Source organism: Hippocampus comes, unplaced genomic scaffold, assembly GCF_001891065.2.
Source record: "Hippocampus comes isolate QL1 unplaced genomic scaffold, H_comes_QL1_v1.1 scaffold41, whole genome shotgun sequence".
Classification (NCBI taxonomy): domain Eukaryota; kingdom Metazoa; phylum Chordata; class Actinopteri; order Syngnathiformes; family Syngnathidae; genus Hippocampus; species Hippocampus comes.
Window position 1 is genome coordinate 3631273 of NW_017805153.1, and position 17606 is coordinate 3648878.

At 44.0% G+C, this 17606-nt stretch overlaps 1 protein-coding gene across 2 annotated transcripts in view; it reads left to right on the forward strand.

Annotated features, from left to right (window-relative positions):
• zbtb46 (zinc finger and BTB domain containing 46) overlaps nucleotides 1-11848 on the forward strand; it is a 111899-nt gene extending 100051 nt beyond the window's left edge. Inside the window, exons 5-7 of one of the 2 annotated variants that reach the window (XM_019868436.1) lie at nucleotides 44-399; nucleotides 3458-3500; nucleotides 3578-5290. In XM_019868436.1, coding sequence (XP_019723995.1) covers nucleotides 44-399; nucleotides 3458-3500; nucleotides 3578-4350 — 1172 coding nt within the window. In that variant the 3' untranslated portion in view covers nucleotides 4351-5290. Of the gene's footprint in view, nucleotides 1-43; nucleotides 400-3457; nucleotides 3501-3577; nucleotides 5291-8750; nucleotides 8927-10503 lie in introns of those variants that run through there. The other variant, XM_019868437.1, reaches the window with a different exon arrangement.
• Nucleotides 11849-17606: the final 5758 nt, after the last annotated feature.

The window sequence follows — 17606 nt, forward strand, 5'->3', positions numbered from 1 at the left end:
GTACGTGAGTGGGTGGGTGAGACTCGTTTCCTGTGCTCCTCAGGGCTCCGCTCCAACAACTACTGCAGCACGCTCCGGCCAGGGGCCACAGGGGCCACTATTCAAAACAAACAGGGGTCTGGCTCCTCTCCTCCTCCTCCTCTTCCTCCTACTCTTCTTCCTCCTCATCTTCTACCAACTCCCCCGTTACCGCCATCATCATCATCATCATCATCATCATCAACATCAACATCATCGTCATACCGCCCCTCCACTCCGCCCACTCCCCCGGTCCCCGCTGAGCCTCGGTCCCTGGAGGCCCCCGGTTTGCGGGCGGGGGCACCTCAGCGACACTCAGAAACCTTGGACATGGAAGTGGAAGAGGCCCCTGAGGACCTGGCGTCCTCCACCCTGCCTGAGGTAAGCACAAAAAGCCTGGCTCAATTCCAGGTGGAGGCTGTTCTCCGGGTTTCGCTCCACCACTCGGTTACGAGCGTCCGGGAGGCTGTCTCACCCTGTCTCGTTAAGTCCCTGAGGGGGCTGAGTGGTGATGGAAGGTATCAAGTGACCAGCGATGTGGTGGAGGGTGGGCACAAAGCTTAGTTACGGGACACACTGGAGGCTCTTGGGGCCATCGTCACTCAGTCTCCTCACTGTGTTTCATTCTGTGTGGAATCTGGCACATTTTCAGCTTGCTTTGTCTTCCGTTCCAGATTTTCTATTCTTTACTTTTGTCTCTTTTCTTCCACAACATCTTTTTACTGTATACAGTATAGCCAGGGCCTGAGGGTTGCTAGTGCTAATGTAGCCTGTAGTTGGGACTCTTGAGATGACACATGTGGACACAATGACACCCAGCATGTGTTGTTAGATGGCAGATAGCGGCCGAGGTGGAATCAATGCTCGAAGACAATGAGAGGTTTGCTCTTGCAGTGCAGGAAATTGTTTGTTCTTTTCTGTGTGTGTCTGTGTGGGTGTGTGTGAGTTTGTCTGTGTGGCCCTGTGTGGTTTTTTTTTTTTTTTTTTGTGCCAGCCTGTGCGTGTGGGTGAGTAAGCCTTTATGGGCAATATTTGATTTAAATAGGACTGGCCTCTCTCGAAGTGTCCCCGCCCTGCAGACAAGCCATCCGTGTATCCAAGTGCATGCTTTACCCCTCTTGTTCGCCTTTCATCAGGACAGAGGGATGAGTGTAGGGGGCCGAGGAAATGGGTGTGGGTGAAGGAATGGACAAAGGTAGATGGATGCAGTCAGGAGAGAATACGTCAGAAGGGGCAGGGGGGGGTTACCGTTTGTATTGTTATTTTAGATCAACTTTTCTTTCTCACCAAGCCTCCAACAAGACATTTTTGCATTCACATCTTGTGTTATGGCTGGATCAGACTACAACATTTTCAGCCACATTTTTGTCCAGGTTCGCTATCTCGACTGATTTCCTAGATTGGGCCCAACATATTTTGTCAGGAATTATCTCCGTGTAGTGTGACATAATCCACGATCAAAAAATTGGCTTCTGATAGGTCCTGTCATGCAAAAATGAAAGTCTATCATGTTTGATTTTGGTTTATTTATTTTTTTGGAGTACCTTCCGTGTAGTGTAGTGGATCAACGAAAAACGTACGAAACACCTGCAGCACCTAGACTTCCAACAATAGGATTGTATCTTGCAACGAACGTGATCGCTTTTGTCAATAGGATTGTTGTTGGCACTGTGGTAAAAGTTACATCCGGTAGCGTTGAGACGTTTTCTTGTCCCGCCTCCACCGACAGCTTGATTTGACAAGATTAGCCCAATGATTGTACAAGACGGGATTCAGTGACATTGTAATATCTGTCGTGTACTGTTGCCAGTGTTTTGACCGAGAAGAGGTTCAGCACAGGTAGAGCTGGGCGATATAACGCTATATATCAGGAAGACAAAAGATAACATGTAAACGTGCCTCTTTTTTTATTTTTACAATCTTATTATTGTCATTTGCCATCTGCAGCAGACTGCAAGTACTTAATATGTCAAATACAGCTTGATTTGATGGCCAAAAAGCTTCCACTAATCAAACTATACAGCGAAGGGAATCACAATACATTGTTACTGTACAGAACAAACCTACGGTGCAAAATTAAGTCTAAGAGACAATGAAAATTCATAAATAACCAGGTGGGTGAAATAATTTCAATACTAATAACCTGCGTTGGGAAAGAATAAACTAACAACAACAAAACTGTAATTATTTACAGAAAAAAAAGCCCTCACAGCATGCTGGCTATGTCTTTAAACTACAAGAGCATAGCAGTTTCTATTTTGAACCTCATCAAACGAAAAGAAGACCAAAACTGACAATCACAGTTTTTCCAAAATTTGAACATCAGAGATGTCCCAAAAAGCTATGATGGGCTCCTTATGTCTCCTGCAGCCGGCGAGACGCTGCAGCAGCTAGAGATAGTAAGTTTAGCAGTGACTTTCGTCTGGCTACTACTGGCTACCTGCAAAATACGTTGATGTCTCGCTGCTAACTCAGCAGTCACAGCCTCCATCGTCTCGCCTCCATGGCGGCAAATAATCTACACTTCTTACAAGTATCGTTCTCATGAAGTCATTACGAAGAGTAATTCACTGAGGGAAAGGATGGGAAGCCATGCCGATTGCTAAGCTAACTTCATGTCTTAATGAAAGACCAGAATTAAAAGTGCTTGGGTGACTTGGCGGAGGTCTCGCTGGAACCGCGTTAAAGCCGCGCATATCCAGTTTTGAGGAGTCAACTAGGAGGCAATTTAATAAGTGTCGGAGAGAATCCAAAACAATGCTACACACACCGCTGACCAAGAAATGTTACGGCTCCCCGTCTGTCAGCCAGGAGGAGTGGCCTAAAAGATTGAAAGTATATTAATATTGAGGAAAAACGATACAGAAAATGGATGCATGTAGTATATTGAATCCATATAATGTTACAAAATTTGACTTTTGGGATCTGCAAAGGTTCTCAATATTACATTACAGTAAAGTTTGTCTATTTATTATTTTTTTAACTCAATATGTGTCCGAAACATGATTACTTCAATGTGTGCAAAAATATGTAGACTAACTTTGCTTCTGTTTACATTTGATAATTTTATATAGCTGCAGCAGCACAGGATGCATTAATCATTTCATACAGATGTGTTTAATTTCACTTCAAAATAAAATAAGAAAAAGTTAGCATTCCAAGTGTGGAGTATATATTTTTTTTCAATAGAATACCTGAAAACATATCGTTATCGTGATATGAAATGGCCAATATCGTGATGTTTCTTTTCCATATCGCCCAGCACTAAGCAGTGCTGTATTGCTGTGATGTAGTGCCAACGTGAGCACGCAAATTTGCCGAGTAGTCGGATCCAGCCCTTATTTTGCTTGTCTCACCTGCCCGCCTCCTACATGCACGACAAGTTCTCATACACACTCTTTACATTTTTGTGGAATAACGTGATATTTTGTGCTTCCAGGACGGTGAAAAAGACAAAGATGAGCTGAAGGAATACAACACAGGTAATGCCGAAGCCTTGAGTATTCCAGTCATGAGACTTGCATGCAGTTCTTTGAATGATTTTCATTCTCTCGTTCAGGCTTGGAAGGTGACACGTCACCTCCTGAAGGGGATCAGATGGCCAATTCGACTTGTGCTGGTTCTCTGACGGTGCCGACGTCAGTGTTCATCGCTTCCAGCCAGATCGAGGGTCTGGCGGCGATGGCCAAAGAGAGTAAATCAGGGGTACTGCCAGAGACCGGTGCCTGGACCTCGCAGGGGTTTGCTTGCTCCCTGTGCAAGCGGCTGTTCAGCAGTCTGGAGTTTCTCAGGGAGCACGAGTACCGCCACAGCTTGTCTCTCATGGCTATGTCCCTGGACTGGCCAAGCATGGCCGGTCCGTTCAGCCGGACTAGCCAGTCCCAGTTTCTCCCCTACCCGCAGTCTCTGTATCGCCCCGCCATGGCCGAGCCCACCCCGGCGCGCTACCTATGTTCGCAGTGTCCGGCGAGCTTCACCCTAAAGTCCAACGCGGACCGCCATGAGAAGACCATCCATTTTAAGAAAAAGCTCATGCAGTGCGTGTACTGTCTGAAGCATTTCAGGGACCGCACAGACCTGCACAGGCACTTGTCCTCGGTGCACTCCAAAGAGAGGGGCCACGTCTGCCCGGCGTGTGCAAAGTCTTTCAGCACCCAGAAAAACCTGGCCACCCACATTAAAGTATGCTGCCAGGTGGGGTCTGTGCCAGGAGCTGTGCTAGGCAGTAGCACGAGCATGTCTCAGGATGGTGATCGAGTCCCCCTGTGGAGGTATTCCGAAGAGTTGAAAGTTGAAATTAGTAACCGTAGCATTTTGGATATCGAGAACTGAGAGAATCTCAAGGATGCAGAGTAATATTCAAAGCCAGCAGTTGTTCATCTCACGTGTGCACTCATGCCACTCATGTGATGAGAAGGCTTCCTGACATAATCTTTTATTTTTATTTTTTTGATAGAAGTGAATTTAATTTATACCTTCAGAATATTGAAGATGAACTTAAAAATGTCTATGCAAAGCTGGTCTTATTACCATTTAATGAATTTATGTATGAAGTACTTGAAGTCCTCACTGACAATCACATGTTGTGATGCCTGGCAGCAACTTTCCATTTCCTTCCAAACATTATCTTCCTATCCTCCTCTCAATTAGGGAGAAAGCACAACTCGAAATACAGTAATTCAAATCTGCCAGGCTGTGCTGTCTCAACAACCTAAGCAACACCATCACCTGCAGGACATTGGTTGCACTGCACCATTTGCTCTTCTCCCGCAGAAGCATTTGAAACTCAAAGATGCTTTGAACAAAAGTGCCGTGTCCACCTCCAGGTGCAGGATTAGCAGAAGCTTGTCCTTTGTCACCATAATAACCTGAGGTCTTCTCTATCGTGCAGTTTAAATGGAAAGCTGTGCGACACAGGACAAAGCAAGCCAAAACAATGGGCCAGTGGCAGTCAGCTGGGGGGTTGGGTAGTGTCATTTTCTCTCCAACCCGCATCTTGAGGTCTTAGCCTTTGAGAGTGGCCAGAGATGGCCCGTAATTGGTCCTTTGTGGCTACAGCCCTCCTTAACCCTTGACCCCTAATCAAAAGAGGAAGTGGCGACAGAGGGGCAGGTGCCCTTTAGACCCGATGAATTCAGTGATGTCACTGGTGTGAGCTCAGGACTCAACGAAAGGAACTGGAGTAATACCACAACTAGCTGCAGGAGATCAGACCTTGCATGAGTACTTGTTTAGATTCACACTCATTTCTGCCAAAGATTTAGAGCGAGCATTTACACACACACACACACACACACACACACACACACACACACACACATATATATATATATGTGTGTGTGTGTGTGTGTGTATATATATATACATATATATATATGTGTGTGTGTATGTATGTATGTATATATGCGCCTGCTGAAGAAAAGCAGGCCCAGATCATGATATTGGCTGCACTATGTTTGACAGTGAGGAGGGTGTGTTCAGGACGATGCGCAGTGTTTATTTACGCCAAACATAATGTTTTGCATCTTGCCTCCAAAAAATTCCATTTTGGTTTCATCTGACATGAGCAAATTCTCCCACGGTTTTTTTTTTTTTTTTTTTTTTTGCTGTGTCTCTTAGGTGGCTTGTCAAACTTCAAAACAAGACTTTACATGGTTGTCTTTGAGAAATTGCTTTCTTCATGCCACTCTTTCAAGAAAGACTAAATTTGTGTAGTGTGCGACTAATAGTTGTCCCAAATTAGCCTCACCTCAGCTGCGGATCTCTGCAGCTCATCCCGAGTGAACATGGGCATCTTGGCTGCATCTCTGATCAGTGCTCTCCTTGTTTGGGCTGAAAGTTGAGATGGATTGGCCAAGTATTGGTAGCTTTGCAGTGGTCCGATACTCTCTCCATTTCAATGTGATTCATTGAACAGTGCAACATTTTGCACACCCCTCTTTTCAGTTTTTATTTCTCAAATCAGTTTAACATATTGAATGAATTCCATTCCAGTTCACAATTGTGTCCCAGTAGGTGGTGATTATTCACCCCCCACCCCCCCAAAAAAAATAAATACATTTTATATCTTTGAAGCCTGAAATTTGGCAATACGGCAAAAGTTCAGGGGGGTCGAACACGAGTCACTCCTTAACAGCATTTGTGTGTTCTTTTTCTCTGTGGTTAAAAAGTAAAAAAAAAAAAAAAAACATTTTATTTAGGTGAAAAAAAACCAACCGCATGTCTGTTATTTAATTTTAACATCTCCTTAACTCAAATAGCTTTCATCACCCCGTGTAAATTACGTAGTCTTGCGGCCACGCACATTCAGTCAATCACAGATAAAATCAGCAGGCAGACGTGTTGTTTGAACAAACACGAAAATAGCTCCGTTTTTTTTTTTTTTTTTTTGATAAGATGCACTCAACATTTGCTAAACGATGAACACGAGATATCCTGTGATCATGACGAACGTTTGTTGAGCTACGATCGCGTTGCAATGACTTATAGAGTCAATGCAATTTGCGAGGCGGGGGGCGAATCAATACAGCTCCGTCTGAGCCACACGACTTTGAGAATGTGTGACTGAGTCACAATGACCAAATATTCATTGCGGACTTGTACAATTCAGCCAGCTTCCAATCGGAGCAGAAAAGGTGCAGGCAGAGGCTACTTGACGTAGTTCCTAAGACTTGTTTAGCAGCTGTTGAACCAAGACAGCAAGAGTTTGAGCAAAAGCCCCGACCACCTGAATGACTCGAGATGTTCATGCATGTTTTTTTTTTTTCCATTAATGGAAGAAAAGGAGTTATTTTTAACATTCAATTTAATGTTTATCAGCATTTTTTGAAGAATTTGGGGAAGGGCCGGGGGTAAATTATTATTGTTTCAAAAGCATTTTCGCCATGATGGCAGTTGTCTGTAGACTAGAATAAATAGATCACGCCATCTTCTGATCAAATCGGTGATCGAGTATCGTTTTTTTTTTCTTTTTTCAAACCTTCCGATCACTGATCGCGTAAAGCCGAAATAGGCCAAGAGCCTCTCACATTTCCACATTTCTCTCCTTTTGTTTCCTTTCATTGTATTATTAGCACTGGTGTGAAATCCAGGTTCACAAAGTAAAAACGTTGCCACAGATTGGTTTTCGCCACGGGTGGTTCTACTCATCCAGCAAATAAACGATCTCCCCAGAGTCGAAGCACCTGCAGCTTAAGCCAAACTGTGGCAGGGTTTTTACTTTCTGAATCTGGATTTCACACCTCTGATTATGGCAATACAGCAATGCTATCCTGGGCCATCTACTTCTTCTTTGACAGTTGCGATATAGTGTTTGTGATTCAGTAAATACTGTATTTTTTATATATATATTTTTTTTTGCACGGTCATCCAGTTCAGACGTGTTCGGCCGTGTAGCTCGGTGTGTGGCGAACCTTGAGCTCTATCTAATCATGTGCACCCGCAGTGACAGTAGACATGCGTCTGAGTTTCCCTTGAACTCTGTCTTAGTAATTGTGCTTCCGTGTGCCCAATAGAAGCAGAGCAGGAACTGATAGCCTTTTTGATACCAGCTCCCCACATGCCAAATCCCTTCAGACACAAAAATCCAATTTCTCAGGTAATAACACGCGCTGTCCTGGACAGCAGCTGCAACAGCTGGAAGGATCTCATCAGGATCACTTCATTAGTTCTTCTTTTGCATAAGGCGGTATACAGTATGTTGCTGTGTATATTCAGATCTTGTCTCTTTTGAGAAGGTGCTGTATGACAACATGTACTTTTCTTTAAAAAAATAAATAAAAAATTTGAAAAAATGCTGCAATGAAACTTCAATAAAACATGGAAACGTATCTGTTGTTGTTGCTGCTTTTGCTCCTTTGTCCAGGTGTAATGCACATTGACAACAAAACTAACAATATGTCAATGCAGTAGCTTGGACTCTTTGGGTTCTTGCATTTTGTGTGTGTGTGTGTGTGTGTGTGTGTGTGTGTGTGTGTGTGTGTGTGTGTGTGTGTGTGTGTGTGTGTGTGTGTTTCTTTCCACCCCATCCCTTTTGCTTGCTTTACTCAGAGCAGAAGTCATGAAAATGGAGGTAATTATTTTATGTCGTTTAACTGTGTCATTCAACGCTGCTTTTTATTCACTCCACTCCAGCTTTGAGCTTTCATGGTCATACATTCTCATGTATCTTACACGCGCGCACACACACACACACACACACACACACACACACACACACACACACACACACACACACACACACTTCTGAACAACCATTTAAGACTCAGCTGGAGACGTAATTCTAAACGTTGCCTCACCTGACCTTTACCTTAGATGTGAAACTAGTGTCAGCACTCTTTACCTTGAGTTTCCCTTTTTGCGTGTGATTTTTTTTTTTTGTTTTTATGTCCCCACCGCCAGCCTCTGTGTTTACAACAGTGTTGTCCGTCGCAGAGACCTTCTCTAGCATCTAAAGCCGACTCAATGTAGTGCTAGTGTTTATACGATCCCTTTTCCTTTGACTCTTTCGTGTAGCGGAAGAACTGTTGCCAGGGCAACTGTAGCTTTGACTGGGATCCGGGTGGCCATGGGGATTGATGAGACTTTTATTTGTTAAGCGGCCTGCTAATTAAGTGCAATAACTGAAAATTGATGGGTTTATTTAAAAGACATTTATTCAAGTCTAATCTTTTTTTTCTCTCTCTCTACCTCTGCAACCCCCTTCCCCCACTGTCCTCTCTTTGTCCCTGCAGTGAATGACTTCACAGTGATCCGTAAAAAGTTCAAGTGCCCCTATTGCAGTTTCTCTGCCATGCACCAGTGCATCCTCAAGAGGCACATGCGCTCCCACACTGGCGAGAGGCCCTACCCGTGCGAAATCTGTGGCAAGAAGTTCACCAGGAGGGAACACATGAAGAGGCACACACTGGTGAGTTGCCATGATGTCATCAACGTAAGGGGGCAGTATCGTGGGATGTTTTAACTGGTGCGGGGGTCGGCAACACGCGGCTCCAGAGCCGCATGCGGCTCTTTAGCGACATCTAGTGGCTCCCTGGAGCTTTATAAAAAAATGTATGAAAATGGAAAAAGATTTTGATAGTAGGCTAATATAGCTCAAATAGATATAGATACGTGTTGCAGCTCCGAAAAAGGAGAGCTGTGGTGTTGGTTTTTCTAAACGTACACTTATGCTTTTAACAGTCTCGACAAACACAGACACGTCTGCGTCCGACTCCGTGCCTTCTCTCTTCTCGTTCAACTCGAGAGGCATTCAAAGATAGCCTCTGAAAAATGGAAATTAATGATCGCTTAAATGACACTAAGAAAAGCGAAAATAATGCACCAAAACAGAAAATCGAGTGAGGAAATCACAAAATAAATTCTATGGGGGTGTTTGTGAACACAAGGAATGAATAACATAAACAATTCTGAGACAGTCCAGTCTCCTACATACATACAGCATGTGTTTCTTTCATTGTAAGTTTTATAGAAGGCTTTTGTTTTTTTGCGGCTCCAGACATATTTGTTTATTTATTTATTTATTTTTTTGTCCTATATGGCTCTTTCAACATTTTGGGTTGCCGACCCCTGAACTAGTGCATGATGGTGTCATTCTTTCCAAATTTTGGGACTGAAATTTGTGGCTCGGTTTGGATGGGCCCGCTATTTTTTTGTCTGCCCAATTGCTCATCATTCTGAAAATAGGATTTGCCTTTTGTTTTTTAAAGAAAGAAAAGATAAGAACAATACACCGTCACCACCAAAGGTGTAAACCAGGGGTCTCAAATTCCGGTCCTGGAGGGCCGCTGTCCTGCATGTTTTCAAAGTCTCCTGTTGCAACACACCTGATTCAAATGATCAGATCATCAGCAAGCTCTGCGGAAGCCTGACATTGAACCTGTTCATTTGAATCAGGTGTGTTGCAACAGGGAGACATTGAAAACATGTAGGACAGTGGCCCTCCAGGACCGGAGTTTGAGACCCCTGGTGTAAACCTTTTATTTAAAAAAAAAAGAGATTATTCTTTGCTGATGCAGGACTAAAATGACTTTTTAGTCCTGAATGAAACAATGACTTCTGCTGTGGACGACCGGTTAGCACATTGGTCTCGCAGTGCAGAGGTGCAGGGTTCGATTCTGGCTCCGACCTCCCTGTGTGGAGTTTGCATTTTCTCCCTGTGCCTGCATAGGTTTTCTCCGGGTACTCTGGTTTCCTCCCACATTCCATAAACAAGCGTGGCAAGTTAATGGAACACTCTAGTCGAAATTGTCCCTTTGCCTTCACGGAGCGCTAGAGTTACTTACTTACTGGCCAAATTTGACCTTTGAAGGTTGCTCCACCTATAGTGCGCGGCTGGCTTCAAGGTGACTTAATGACAGATTTGAGTGGACGTGAGAGTGCCTGCGGCCAGGAAAGCATGAGAATATGCCCCAAATTGCATCTTGTGTCTCCTTGAATGTATCCAATGGACTTACTTGTGCTTGCCGATGTGCGTCCATCTTGCAGGTGCACAGTAAAGACAAGAAATACGTGTGTAAAGTGTGCAGCCGCGTGTTCATGTCTGCGGCCAGTGTCGGAATCAAACACGGCTCGCGGCGCCACGGCGTCTGCGTCGACTGCTCCGGTCGGGGAATGGCGGCGCTCCTGGATCACAGCGGCGAAGCCGGGGGGGACATCTCTCCGGAGGAGGAGTTGTACCCGGGCGATCGCTTCCACGAAGACCAGGCCGAGTGCGACGGCGAGGAGGAAATGATGGCGGAAGGGGACGGCGAGACGATGGGTGACGGGGAGGACCATGCGGCCAAGTGGAAGGAGTCCGGCATGGCGGCGGAGACTCGCCGAGCGCTGGACAACGAAAAGGAGGAGAGCGATTCCTCGGCGCAGGAGGGCGAGCCGCAGAACGGGAGCGAGAGGGACTTTGCGTGGATCTCCTAAAACGTGCTCGGAACCGTGCTTGCGGCTCTACAACCCATCTGTGAAGATCTTGTTGGGGATCTTCGAGGAATCTCCTGACCTCGCCGTGGTGGCTCGGGGATGGAAATGTTGCCACAAAGATTTATAAATAAACGAAACACACAGCTGACCAAGAGTGATCGCGCGTCTTTTTCTGCTTACCTCCTTTTACTTCTGATGCAGTGTTTTGCTCCTTCAGTCTCTTTGAGTTTGAGGCCAAGGGCGTGGCGGACACTGGCCTGTGACTTGGTGCGTTTGCCACCGCAATCACCATGGAAACCAGGGATCACTGTCAGCACGAGGAAAGGAAGTGGTTCCCCTCCATGTCAGATTTTTGTCTTTCTGTGAGTAAAATGGAGCATCTCAATCGACCTTTTTTTTTTTTTTTTGGTCTCGATCTATTGCAAAGCTCCACGTGTCGTGGGGACAAGGCGGGCGGTCCGACGGCACACTGTGGACCGAATCCTACTGCCACAGACTTGCACTTTAATGACACTGACTCCTATCGAAGCAACCGAGCCCACGGTTTACAATTTGTAATCTGATTTTGACTGACCTAAACAACTCGGTGACCGCACCTACCTTTAAGGATTGACGTCCTCTTGACTGTTATCGGCGCATCGGAATCACTGACCCTTTGTGCAGGTTATTGTTTTTTATCGCCTTTGACCTCCAAACTCAAGTGTCAGAGAGGCAGGGGGATATGGGGGGGTCTTTCATTTTTCCTTCAGTTTGGTTCACAGTTGCTACGGTTCAGTGGAGTTTTGGAACATGTTCATAAAATAGTTTGGAATGGAAATGGATGTGAACGGAGTAGATGCTTGTCCGTCTCGGCGGACGCGTGCCACACGCCTTCGTTCAATCTGATGATGGTTGTTTTTTTTTCCCCCCTCGCCCTCTTCTGATTCAGTCACGCAACCAAGATTCACAATATGCAGACTTTTTTCCCCCTCCACGCTTGATCTTTTTTCGGGGGGCGGGAGTGAAGACCGGACCTGCGTTCATGTGGTGACAAAAAGTGACTGAAAATGTGTGGTTGATATTGCGAGAATTTTGTTATTGTTGGCTATTTATTGGTTGTGTGGTGGCGGATTCTTCCCTTTTCTTTCACGCTGGCGTGTGTGTGTGTGTGTGTGTGTGTGTGTGTGTGTGTGTGTGTGTGTGTGTGTGTGTGTGTGTGTGTGTGTGTGTGATCAGAGTGGGACGTATGCAAGGACGCTCGCAAAGTCTTTATTCCTTTCCCAAGATTGTTGTCATGTTTTGAACGTGCGTTATTGACAACTGGAGATGACAAGTCTTATGATTATCGCAACTATGATTACTGTGCTTGATGTTCCTATTCATTCTTATTAAGTGCTGGATGCTAAGCTTTGTTGTGTTTTAATTTGGGGATGTTTTATAAAGTGTACAATTTGGAGAAAAAACAAACAAACGAAAAAAAAACGAAGAAGAAGAAGCTTTTATACTTTGCCTTGTTGTGGACCGCAAGCCATGGGGCTTTTCTCAACCTTTTTATTGTGCTAGTTGCCGCTTTTTCTGTCGTATTTGCTTTATTTCTACGGGTGGGGGGGGGGGGGCCGCACCATTCAGGGGCTGTCTGTTTGATATTGATTGCGACATATATTCTGCACATGCTTTTTGCATCACTAATGTACACTAATTGATGAATAGTGAACCAAAAACAATCTCGTACCTTGTATACAGAAGTGCTTTTGTTCCATAGTCTGTGTGTGCAGGTGCTTTTGGACATTTTTGATGTGCTTTTGTTTTTTTTTTCTTTTGTCACGTTTTGATGAAGTGCACATGTTGTTGTTGTTGTCGCAACTCTGAAGGGCTGCGTAGGCGAGTTTCGTCAAAAGCGCATCTCACATGACAAACAATCGACGAAGAGAGGCAGCGTGCAGACAAACGAACACTGTTGGGATCGTGAGTCCGGCTCACATCAGGCCTGTCGCTCTTCAAAAAAACGCCGTGGATGGACTGCACTTACCAGTACTCGTTCTTGATTCGATTTGTGTTATTTATTGGGTTTTTATTTGACCCACTTATGAGCTAGTTGCCATTTGATCGGGTGTGGATGGGCGGCGAACGAAGACATTGGGGAGTGGATTTCAACAAATGTTTGTGTGCGTGTGTCTGTGTGAGAGAAACCCCTGCACTCTTCTCATAGCCTCAGCCTCATCTTCTTCCTCATACCGGGTCGAACTTCAGGAAAACGTTTGCCAACAACCGCCTCAAATATGTGCCTCAATGACCTGTTGACCTGCGCGCTTGTGAGACACGTTGGCTGATTCTCCAGCGGGATCAGATGAAACCTTTTCCAGACAAATCAAGATTTCCCCTTCCCGTCGTTTTTCGTTGATGAGCGCCTGTGTCCTTTTTCGTTGTCGGGGTACGTGTGGTCGTGGTCCAACTGCATGCCCGTGTTCGTTTTGTTATACCAAAGCGATGTCTTCAGCGTCCGCGCACAACTCTCATTCCACGCAATGCAAAACTGGAACTATTTGCTCTAGTGCAAAGGATTATGGGTAATTCTTCGATGTTGACAATTCCTCATTTTGCTTGACTCACACGTGCAAATCATGAAGCCATAGATATTAGTATATCTACAGTATACTATATTTCAAAATTGCCGCTTTTTACTTTAGAGTTTGTTCTTCTACTAAGAGTGATGTGTGTACCTTCATATATATGAATTTATAAAACTATGATATTTATTTTCTCAACTTTAAGAGGGTCTTTGATTTGTACAAGGTCGCACTTGAAGCTTGAGCTTTGCTTATTTTCACTGGGAATATTGTTCAATATGAAACAGACTTTATATTGATGATACAAAACCTGTGTTTGGAACAAAATGTGTTTAAATAACCCCCAAAAAACAACAATCTGTCCTGTCCTTTTTTTGTTTGTTTTTGATTTGGGCAGAGTAAGTGCTCTTGTGCAGATAGTTTTGGGTTACTTGCAAGTTTTGATCGCGCCATGTTTTTTCAGCCGACCTTCAGCCTCCAGTTTTGATGTTGGCCTAATGGCCGTGCAAGCCAATGTCATGTTTCGTGGAAGAATTAGCTTGACTATTATTTGCAAAAATCAATCAGTCTTAATAAATTTTGAAATTGCTGCTGTTAAAAGATGTTTCACGTGTGCTTTTTTTTGTACAGACAGTTGTCCACAAGAGGGCGAAAAAGACACGTCAACCGATTTTGCCTTTCAAAGTTGTTCAGCTTCCAAAAAGTACGCCCACTCTGAAAATAAACACACACACAAATGCACAAAAAAAGACTGGCTGTAAGTCTGATTTAACTCCTTCTGTTGTTCTGAACGTCTTACTGCAAATTACCTGTTTTGAATTGGCACAAGAAAACAAATGCACACGTCCTTTTTTTCCACACACAGAATATTGTGCTCAAGGAAAAAAAATCCTTTTTCATGCTGTCTTTTTTTTTTTTTTTTACCAAAATGCTAAATATGCTACTGATAACGTTAAAAAAAATCCACCTTGCCTTTAAGGAGCAGGTTTGTTTATCTGTAACTTCATTTGAGGAGCTATTTTTGCAGGTTGATCCCAGAGACCAAACGCAAACGTTTTGTTCAACAATAAAAATACAACAATGTAAAGAGAAGGATGAATGTAGGGCTGCAGCTATCGAATATTTCGACACTCGAGTATCCTGCAGAAAATTCAGCTGGATAATGTATTGATATAAATATTTGTTCTGATTACATTTCACTTGATAATGAACAACCAATTGGTTTCCCTTTTTAAAATAAACCGATTTTATTTCTTAAATTCACATTGTGCATTTTCGGTGGGCCACTTTCACGTGAGTATACAATTGAACAAACTTGATTTCTTTTATCAAAAACGGAAGGAACTACATACAAAAAGGCTTTAACTGCCCTTGTGCAACTTCACTTGAACAGCGAGCATTTTAGCATGCGAACAGAATAATGCAGCAGGTCCATGACTGTTTGTCCTCAATTTCAGTTATTTTATATTTGCATTATTGGTGTCAAACTCAAAGCTCAGGGGACAGATTTCGCCTGCCATCTCACTTTGTATGACCCGCAAAGGCAAATCATGTGCACTGCAAATTTCCCCAATGTGGGACAAATAAAGGTTATCTTATCTCATCTTAGACTTCATGTTTCTTGCTAAAATACCAAAATTGCCAGTTGTATTCAATTTTAATAACACTGCGATTTTGCAATCATGTGTTTGTTACTAATCACACTTTTTAAAATAACTGCTTGTAGTGATCCAATAATTCAGTGTACACAATATATGCTAACATGAGGCTGGTATGGCTTCACAGTCATAATGGCCCGTGACAAAAATAAATTTTGCATCCCTGGTATGGCTGATTCACTTGTTCGATAATAGTCCTCAAGAAGGTAGCTCGTTGCTTGTGTTTATCTTGGGCCCCAGTCGATTTGCTAATCCTTCGCGCTGAGCCAGTGACGTCACAACGGTAGCTGACATTTTTCCCATGGTGATAAGCGGCTCGTCTCGGCTCGCGCAGTGAAGGAGAAGGCAGCTCGTTGCCGCAAAAACGAATGTGAATCCGACGTCGACTACTGAGACACTTGATGCGTACGTCGCGGCAATATTCTTCAGTTTGGCGCAGACCGGCTCACACGAGACAGGGGCCATGATCGGTTTTGAGGGATTCCCAGGGGCTGCCGTGAGCTCAGTGATTCATTCCCGTAACAGTTGGCTGCTCTGCGTTTTGCAACATACCCAACGCCAATTCACAGTGGTGGGGTTTCAAAGTGTTTGATTGCGGTGCAAAATGAGGATTTTGACTCGCATACTGTGATGTAAAACGCCAATTTCGAGCCTTGCAAAGTGGGTTCCTATCTTGTGTGAGGGTTTCAAAGTTGGTTTTCAAAGTAGGGTCGAGCATTCAACCTTCAGCGCTGTTTTTCTCATTTGGAGAGGGGGGAGGGGGTCTGAAGGCAGGAACGGATTAATAGGGGACTAACCCTCATGAAGTTTTTAGACAATGGACAGATGGACATTGTACACAATTATGATGCGTATAGATTACGTTCCCAACACAAATAAAACATCAATGGCAGGTGTGTTCCATTTCCTTTTTATTTGCTTTCACTCACGACATCACATAGATCACGTGATCACATGACCATCAAACGTGCTCAGCCCTCGGGTGCTTGACATTCACACAAAAACTCCTGGCAAAGTCTTCGCCTGTCAGAGCGGTGCTGCTGCTGCTGCTGCTGATGATGATGAGACGACAAAACCATCCAGTCACCCTCAAATGTATGGCAGACATACAGAAAGTCGTTGAAGCGTTTATCCGACAGCCTTGAAATCCAGCTTGGATTTGTAACTTTTTTCCCTAAATAATCTTGCCTAGTAGTGTGACCTTAAACTTGTTATCAACAACTAAGCGCACACTCATAGAACAACTTGACTTTTTCCCCACTACTAGTGACATTTTTGACCTACTAGTACAACCATAGGCTGGATGTCAATATTGGTATCCATCTTAAAGTCCATGTAGCAGGACAACGTCACTAAATTGGTCAGATATGATGCGAGTTAGGCAAAATCGGGCACAAGTAGACTACTGTGTGATTGAAACGCTACTAGACTACTACTATGCTTGTGTCATGACCGATTGTCATGACTAGTAGCACCAAAACGGCCACTACTACTTGTGTCTCAGTATGTCGTTGTGTACTAGTACGCTCTTTGGACAACAACTTGGCATACTACTACAACAACTGCATGTTATCATGAAGGCAAAACTGCAACACAGGACATCCAAATTAGTAGACTACTGTGCACTTGTGTCTCTACTAGGCTGAAGTACTAGGCTTGTGTCGTGAACAGGTAATTTCCTGAACCCTAATAGCAGCACCAAATTGCCCACTAGTTGTTTTACCACACTATTAATATGTAGCTGTGCAGTATTAGAGTCTTTGTCATACTGTTTTTCATTTGGCATACTAGTATACACAACTACATGTTACTAGTTATACAAAACTGTGCGCTCTTCATCCTCACTTGTAGATGAACTTTCCTAGAATAATTGGACAACTATGATTACTATTGGAACATTGCAACTAGTTGACAAACTTACTAGTAAATTCCTGTGGTGCACTAGTAGCCTGCTGAACCCAACTGATAGCACCAAAAGGCCCACTAGTTGTGCTGCCTAAGTCCCCACCAGTACGCCGAAGTTGTCATACTCGTTTGTAGAAATTCCACACAGTTGGGGGGGACCAATACTCAGTGAGATGGTCATTGTCTTACTAGTAAGTACAAAGAGTATACGAGTACCTGGACCTGAGGCAGGATATTGACTAAATGCTCCATGTGTTTCCATAATGATGGACATGTTTACATTTCAGTAACGCATTACTGTACAGAGTGGGCAACACATAGAGCATTCAGTGTCATATTTCCGAATGAAACCAGAAGCATTCTTGACATGTGAAATGACCTCAAAAACTCAAGCAGTCAAAATCCATCAATCAATCAACGAGAAAACAAAAACAAAAAAAAAAGCCAAAGGCTTGCGGCCCTTGTGGGGCTCGACCGACCCCGAAAGAAAAGAAATGCTGGTCCATGTGAGAGACGGAAGGAAGCAAGCGGAGCGCGGCTGCCATTGTGATGCGCCACGTTGGAT